Source organism: Dysidea avara, chromosome 9 (assembly GCF_963678975.1).
Source record: "Dysidea avara chromosome 9, odDysAvar1.4, whole genome shotgun sequence".
Taxonomy (NCBI): Eukaryota; Metazoa; Porifera; class Demospongiae; order Dictyoceratida; family Dysideidae; genus Dysidea; species Dysidea avara.
This window is the reverse complement of record NC_089280.1, coordinates 22,381,449-22,389,844: the sequence shown is the minus strand read 5'-3', so window position 1 is coordinate 22,389,844 and position 8,396 is coordinate 22,381,449. Positions and strand designations below refer to the sequence as shown.

Below are 8,396 nucleotides of genomic sequence, written 5' to 3'. Positions count from 1 at the left end.
TGTAAAACCAGTTTATCGTGATATTTCTAAATAATGCACACTCAAACTCTAAAACACCAATATCAGAGAATATATAAATAATATGCGCATAATAAATACTTTTGGGATGCGCTAGTCTAATGGAACTGTTCCAGATTGTATTTGTTCCATCAACAACAATAATTGTTGCTGTTCTTCATCTAATACAGCATACGCATCATCAGCAGCTTTATGTACTGTGTCCAGTGCCTTCTGTCGTTGCTCCTCTAACATTTTGTAAACCAAATCAAATGCTGCTTTTAGTCTATGTAGTTCTTGCTTCTCATTTATTTTCAACTGTTGCCTCTCGTGTTCCAGAGCTGCTTTTCTTTTATCTGTGGCCTCTTTCATTTCTTGTAGCTTTGCTATGTTGACATCTAGCGATTCTCTTTCTTTCTTAGCTGCTTCAGGTATCGACTCAATGTAATGACCTTCGTGTACATCCGAGGTACAATCACTACAAATAAGTTCAAAACAATCTTGACAGTAGAGTGATATCTGTTTATCACCATGGTGTTTACAAAACGGTGGCTCGTGTTCCTGTTTGTAAGGGTTGGGTATTAGGTCATTCCTAATATCATCTACTGATAAAACACAATGGTACTCTTCGTTTCTTGTTGATAAATGGTCAGTTCTACAAGTTTCACACAGGAATAGTCCACACTGACAACACGCGGCTACTGCGACTAAGTCACAGTATTCACAATTTGGTGTTTCCTCTTTAGCCTTGCACCTCACCTGGTAAACAATTCCGAGATACTCCGAGGATTTGTGGTCCAACAAATCGTCTATTTTGGTCACATCTTTTAATGGAATCTTGTAGCGACAAACTGCACAGTCAAAATACAGCGAAGTGGCGCCCTCTTGGACTTTAAACTGTTCCTCTACGCACGGCAAACAGTACGTGTGACAACATGTTAGTAACTTTGGGTCTTTGTAAAATTGGTCGCATCCAGGACAAGTCGCGTCTTTCTTTACTTTATCCCAGTCCGTAGCGCCCAAATCACCGTCTAAGTCGTCGTCCACTGTTTCCTCCGCAACAACACCACTGGTAGCCATACTTAAAACTGTAACAAATTTCTGAAGATTTTTAATTATATGCGTAATTCGTCAAATTTATAAGTACACAAAATATGGGTGGGGCTATAGATATAGTGCAAAATACATAATTTATTCTAGCGTCGTAAAAATACAAATGGTTTAAATATCGAAATACGATGCGATACAACTGACGCACATGTCATTACATTCTACTGTCGCTATATCCTGCACAAGCATTGATGACCTTTGCACACATATGCCTGATGCCATTAGATATGGCACGTTTCCTCAGTTGCTCAATTTCAGATAGCTTACCAGTACTTTTAAGCTGTGGACAATAGTGTGGTGCTAGAAAAAAAACAGCATTACAAAGTATGAGCTTTGGATATTAGAATTAGAGATGTGTTACAAGTCTTACCATTTGTTAAGCAATGGTTTGCCAGGGCCCATATACCCCAGTAGGCCACCTTCTCATCCTGACACAATGCCACTTGGACCAGATAATCTATATCCCTTCAATGAGAAATACACACCAGATGATAACTCCAGTTGTTAAGGTGAACTTTAAATGCCATGTTATTTCTCAAACATGTGATTACGTACAACAAATTCATAAACACTTGCTATGATTCATTTCACAGAGTGATATTCAATGGGAACTATCTAATTCATACATATCATACAGATTAATATTTACAAGGTCCAATATACCACAAGACAAACACAATAATATTTTGTATCACTTACAGTTGTCCACGCTGAAATTTATCTTGCATATTAAAGTTGATGTTCCATTTTTCCATTGCCTTTGACTGTAAATATATTCTAATTGAGCAACTGTACAATTGATATATCGTACCAAATTACTCAGCATTTCCTTTCTGTTAGGCAGTAGGTAGCACCAAGCATCGTCCCCTTCGTAGGCTAATCTGGTTAACACACTACCGGCAGTGAAACTGACGATAGGGTAGTGGGTTGTGTAGAATGCAGCTCTAATGGATTAATTAATGCTAACTTTAGCACATGCTGTCAGTCATAATCTTACTGGCAAGCAAACATGACATCACTTCTCAACAGATAAGGTTGTAGTGAAGGATGCAGGGAAATGGTGTCCTGATAGTATATGGAGGTATAAGAGTACATCTAGTAATTTGCATTACCAAAATGTAGAAGAAGACGGACTTCAGTTCCCAATCAGTAGTAAACAGCTATGAAAGACAGCATAGAAAATGGCTGTGCTGTGATGTGATAATATATTACCTGGTTGCAGTGTAGAAGCAGTTCTAAACCTTTAACATCAAGGAATGCCTTGCAGTATGTATCAGACTCTTCTACAGAAAGAAATAGATAAAGAGTCGTGAACACCAACAAGAAGAGTTGTATACACTGACCTGCTTTAGTCAGGAAGAAGTTCCAAGGCTCCCACACTGCTGTACTTTCCTATGAGTCAATGATATCTTGTTGTATGATATTAGCTATCTATTGTCCTCACCTCTCGCGCTTGTACGGATGAATAGATGTGACCCATCACTGTCTATTGGACAAAAACATACAATGAGTAGTACAATTGAATTTTCCATCAATCATCTTCCAGTCACTCACCTTTATGGAGTAAGCATTGTATATCTCATTGGCAATTGAGTGTTCGATGTCTGTCTGTCCACTTCTAAGTGCATTTAAGAATGACTCCCAATTAGGAGGCACAGGACCACTAGATTCTTTCCACATTTGCAACATTTTCATGCACCTTCCTTCTTGGTCACCAATAGCTAGATTTATAGTGTCCAGTTTCCCTGTATCCAAACCCAACCTCACGCCCAACTCGTACCAAACAAAGCTAAGCTTTCCTGAATAAATTGACAGCTCATCCAAAGAGATTTCTTGTGAGTAAAATGCTATAAGCCAAATGCAAGTTTAAAGAGTGTAATTTGTGAAATATTATGATACCTTCAAATTTAGAATCTACTTCATCTAAATCATAAATATTGTCATGGTGGACATAAGCAGGTATTTTTCTGATGGCTTTCTTCCATTTAAATTTCGACTTTCCACCACCGCCACGACCAGCACTGAGCAACTTGTTGGTGCTACCAAAATCGTCAGCAGCATTTGCTTTCATCTTAACCTTTTTTAATGTTCTTTCTTCATAACCAACATTTTCAGCACTGCTAAAGTCTGTATCGTCCCTTAGTTTAACCATATCACGATCAATCACACGTTTCCTTTTACGGCTGGGAAAATAAGGGCATGTGATATGGTTACAACATAAGCTGTAAACGTCTTACCAAAACCGGCGTATAATACACAAGACAATCACCAGAATGACAACGACTATAGCACCAGCAGCAGCACCAATTATTATGATTGCCCAGAACTCCAAGTCATAGTAATCATCACTATCATCACTATCACATGGGCACTGCATGCAAGCTGTACAGTTGCTACTACAATTGACTCTCATCATTCCAGCTCCTATGCAAACACACAACGTAAAACTGTGTAGCAAAACATAGGATACAAACATTACCACACCCGCGCACGTATGCACGCACACTTGCATATACACAGCAAAGCAAAAAGTAAGCAAAAGTTTTGGCTACAGTCATAACTACGTATACCTATGTATACCTATGCAGTGAACCAGTACTGGGACACTTGTGTGCTACTCAGGTGCTGTGAGTTAGTGCAGGCAAATCCTAGGACTAGTAACCTGTGTCTTGTCTTACAGGTGAAGGTGTGGGCATCCCCCACCTGGACCTTTACCATTATCTTATCGTGAAACATGGACAGTTGGCATTTGCTTCCCTGGTTGACACCAGGTATCCATTGATGTTACAGCTGGGTGAGCTGCTTCCCCAGCTGACACCAGGCCCCCATCTAAATAGCTGGGTAGACTGGAGCAATGTGAGTAAAATTTCTTGCTCAAGAAAGCAACAACAGCAAGTGGGCATGCATGTATGTACGTACACGCACACACACACACACGCACGCACACACGCACACACACACACACACACACACACACACACACCATCTTACCACAGGTAGGACAGATATCCCTCATATTCAAGTTTGAGATTGACATATCATTATTAAGTTCTACTGAATTTCCACATTGTTGTGTACCCAGTCGGACTATTCCAGATTGTAATAATTCACAATCCAACAACCACTCCAAACAACAATTACACTCAAAATTGTTATCAATCAAATCCCTACATAAAAAGACATTAGTTGCAACATTTTATATGAATCAAAAACAAATGATGGGTAACTAAGTAACTGGAAATTAATTGTTCTGCTGGCCTGAGAATTACCATTGACTAATACTTTAATAGTGTAGTACAACTCACCAGGCTATCTGTGAGTGGATTAAAATGTGCAAATATTTATTACTGTGTTAGGGACAGAAGTAATGGTACTGTCTACAGCCACTGATTGAGCTCCAAGCAAAATTGACTTCATCTCGCCTATATATTAGCATCACCTTTAATGTGCAATGAAATCACCTCCTAGCACCCCTTCCCAGAGAATATTCTGATGGAGCAGTCTAATATAACACTCTATTAGTAAGTACTATACTTAGATCTAAGGGCTTCTAAACTTCTCCTGGATCATACCCCCAAACCCACAGTATCACCGGCCCCTTCAGGTGGATGGATACATAACTGGGTGGCCTGCAAATTAAGGTCACGTAGACTAGGGTTGGGTTTTTTCAAATCCCTTCTCCTGTTTCACTTTTCGTTTTAAAGATTTTCACTTAGGTTTCTTGGCTTGTGGTAAACAGGTTTTGCCTTCAGTGTTCACCCTCTAGTGCCTAACTGGTAAAACAGATAAGTGCAAAACAAGCAAACAGCTTTTTGTGATTGGTAATATTGTATATGTGACCAGGAGTGCAAAAACCGAGCATACTGGCACAAATATCCCAAATTTTAATTTTCATTCTAATACATGGCTTTGTGCTGTTGACATTTAATGTTCTCGTACTGTTCATAATATGGAAGTCACAGATTGAAGATATTCTGATAAAGCACTTAGACTAAGCTGCGGTTATGTGCTTGAGTACAGTTTATGCTGGTTTTTGTATTCCTGGTCTCTATCATAGTTAGCCTTACACATATTGTAGATCCCTGAAAAAAGAATCCAAATCTTCATCCAGTCTTTGCAATTCATTATTGCTTAGATCACTATTAGGAAAATAAAACATTACAAAACTATGACACAGAATGGAGAAGACATGGCTACCAAGCTACCACTTCAGTGCAGTCTTTTCTTGGCAAAATTACATGAAAAGCGATATCATTATAAAGAAACAAATTCTATTATAGTATCACATCAGTACACCATGTGTAATGAGTCGTGTAAGAGATGCATACTTACAGATTTGTCAAACTGTATAATCCCATAAAATTAGAAAGCTCAAGTTCCATTAAATGGTTACCACTTAAGTACCTAAGATGAAGAAAAGAAGAATAAATTACACACACACACACCAAACCTTTAACTTACAGTTGTTCTAAATTCGGCAAATTCATAAATGCATCATTACCAATGCTGGTCAGACTGCTGCCAGAAATGTTTCTGTGATAACAATCACTAACTACATTACATGTAACACATTTTCTACACTTACAATATTGTCAGATTCATCAGTGATGGAAGCATACTGCTAAGTAATGTTTGTTCTGTAGCTCCATTAATAAGTCTACAGAAATGATACATACTTTAGGTTACATCAACAAGGGGAAATCTATAGAGAGGAACTACATTGATATTATAGCAGTTTTGTAGCTCTGTCACTTCTGTGTTTTATAGTTGCAAGCAAATTAAAATGCACGGACATAGCTACATAATATGCAAGCCGCAATGAATGAATTAAACTATTTCATTACAACTGCAATTGCCTTACATGCAAGCTATAGTGTACCAAGCCATGCACTTCCAAGAGTTATTTTTGATCATAACTTTAGATTAAAAATTAGATATCTTTATTCTGTTTTTTTGCATATGATTATATTCACAAATGTTCATCAGTTTATACACTTGTTTCCATGGTAACCACCACAATTATGCCATTATATGAATAATAATGCAATTTACTTATTTTGAAACTAGTCCTAGACACTTTTGAGTTGTGTCAAACAATTGTAGTTGATGAATGCTCTCATTGAGCCTAACAATTTGTAGTGACAGATTTTGAATATTTGTTTTAAATAAAAAGTTATATCCGTGTTTTCCTATTTTCATAGTGTTTTGAAAAATCACTACTTGTTACACATGCTTAAGAATTTGAATTTGACTTCATTATGTTTTGAAGAAGAATGACTAGACTAAAACTTGTGGTGACAGTTTTTTGATATTCTATTTAGTTTTGTTTTATGATACTGTAAAGTAAATTTATGGCTTCGGAAATGAAATTTATTGTATACCACTGTTTTTAAACATGTATGTTACAACACCACAGACAATTAAAAACAGTATTAAGTAGTACATTATGGTATACTAATGAGCATGGCACAATATAAAAGTATAATAACCCTTGTAAAATATATCTAGCTGCATTAAGAAAATATGTGTGGGCGGGAGAGTTGAACATTTTGGAAGTTTATGCCTTGGAGCACTATACTGCTAATCTGCAGTCACAGGTTGATCACGAACAAGCTACACAGCTTAGCTGTGCTTACACCATCCTTGTACAGCTGGCTACCTGACTACATACGATACTGCAATTCAAGCACAGACGTTTTCTCCCTCAACCCACCCTTATGTTTTACTGATCGACTTAAAGCTCTAGTTATTCGTATGTAAGCATTGAGCTGGATCCTCAAAAACGTTTAATAACTCATGGATGCAATAACATACGATCTTGAAATTTGGCTCATTTGTAGTACTGCTTGACCCACTAAAAATACTGATTTCAAAATCTTTTGTTCAAATATTTATAATCAATCAAAATTTCCACCATGCACTTCTCATGGGGTAGCCATAAAAGTACAGTGTCAATTAAAACCTTTCCTGAACTTGCAATGGAGCCAAACCACACATGTCTGTTGATGACACCGGCCTTTTAGCACTAAGGCCAGGCAAACTTGATTACTTGTTTCTCCACAAAATTGGATTTCCATGTAGACGGGAGGTCATTTTTCATTATTCAGTAAAGAAAATACTCCAAATCAAGCTGTCTGTTACTATAAAGAAAGCCTTTTAAGTACTAGTACTTACGTTTTACCACTGTTTCTGAGGTACAAGTGACATTTGCTGTGCTATAGAATGATAGCCAGCCTTCTTAGCATCAAAATAAGTATGCACGTGATTGATGACAGCAATAATGAAATTAGAGGTGGTGGGGTAAAATGGGATGCGGGCCAAGATGAGAAACAATTAATCAAGTTTTCCTGGCCTAGCTAATCATCTGGTAGGCTGAAATGTTATTAAATGTTCTTGAGAAAAAAATCCCACTTTTCATAGCCAGCTCAACTTGTACATACTATAGTGGTTGATCCAAAGAGCCATGCAACAAAAACGATGAAGCTGTTGTTGTTGTTATCTTTAATCTTTAACAACAAAACTATGAATTGCTGTTTAACATGTTAATTGTGTATACTTTTAGCAATCAGTGCTTAACAGTTGAGTTAACACTTTAGCTGCATTTTCAAACTTGATTCTACAGCACTTATAATTTGTAATTGTTTGGGCTTAATCAGCTTTGCTGTCCGCCCTTTCCCCCCCAAATACATTAAATTAAATTAACAACACTGTGTTAATAACACTGAATTTTGTGTTGTTCAAGGTGTTGCCGTTTTAACAAAAATAAATTTGTCAAACTGGCTGCAAAGAAATAAAACTTTTTAAAAAATCGAGTCAGGAAAGATATCCTATTAAGGAGACTCTAATCTTTATGCATCTACCAACATGTAGTCTACTTACAGAGCTGTAATAAGTGATGACGAATTCTCGATGGCTGTCGCGCACGACACGGCGTTTATGATGGTAGAATTGCACACTAGCACACATGAGGACGAAGCTGAAAGAATGTCAATCACAGCAGTAGTATTCATCTGTGATCCACTCATGGTAGTATTTACAGTGGCGTTCATCTGTGATCCGCCCAATTCAGGTTCCACGGATATATTGGCACCGGAGTCACATATTAGAACACCAGTTTCTACGTCATTATCGTCGTCGCAGTGGGCCCGACAGTTGCCATCAACTCTAGCGAATACCAATAGAAATGTAGTCGCTACAAGAAACCACTTGCTGCACACACCCATTGTCGTAAAGAAAACGCGACACTCCACCCAAGTGTTTTGTTGGGGGTGGAGCTCTTCGTCGCGGCT

General features: G+C 37.7%; 2 protein-coding genes across 2 annotated transcripts; both read right to left on the bottom strand.

Annotated features, from left to right (window-relative positions):
* Nucleotides 1–47: 47 nt before the first annotated feature.
* LOC136266654 (uncharacterized) lies at nt 48–8,388 on the bottom strand. The gene is made up of 18 exons (XM_066061651.1): nt 7,987–8,388; nt 5,693–5,764; nt 5,569–5,640; nt 5,440–5,511; nt 5,175–5,246; nt 4,099–4,274; nt 3,345–3,531; nt 3,007–3,290; nt 2,662–2,954; nt 2,552–2,593; nt 2,451–2,499; nt 2,320–2,390; nt 2,220–2,267; nt 2,105–2,172; nt 1,919–2,051; nt 1,807–1,871; nt 1,478–1,572; nt 48–1,407 (listed from the first exon to the last, which is right to left on the bottom strand). Exons 1-18 carry the CDS (start codon nt 8,328–8,330, stop codon nt 1,262–1,264), a joined length of 2,289 nt encoding a protein of 762 aa, XP_065917723.1. The 5' UTR covers nt 8,331–8,388; the 3' UTR covers nt 48–1,261.
* LOC136267590 (E3 ubiquitin-protein ligase TRIM33-like) lies at nt 112–1,077 on the bottom strand. Its single transcript, XM_066062750.1, has one exon. The coding sequence runs from the start codon at nt 1,075–1,077 to the stop codon at nt 112–114; it is 966 nt and encodes a 321-aa protein (XP_065918822.1).
* Nucleotides 8,389–8,396: the final 8 nt, after the last annotated feature.

Excerpts from the sequence above, each read along its gene's own strand:
- LOC136267590 (XM_066062750.1), bottom strand. The coding sequence starts at position 1,077 with ATGGCTACCAGTGGTGTTGTTGCGGAGGAAACAGTGGACGACGACTTA.
- LOC136266654 (XM_066061651.1), bottom strand. The coding sequence starts at position 8,330 with ATGGGTGTGTGCAGCAAGTGGTTTCTTGTAGCGACTACATTTCTATTG. Across the intron at positions 2,173-2,219 it reads CCGTCTTCTTCTACATTTTG|GACACCATTTCCCTGCATCC; the intron begins GTAATGCAAATT and ends ATATACTATCAG. Across the intron at positions 2,052-2,104 it reads GATGTCATGTTTGCTTGCCA|AGCTGCATTCTACACAACCC; the intron begins GTAAGATTATGA and ends TTAATCCATTAG.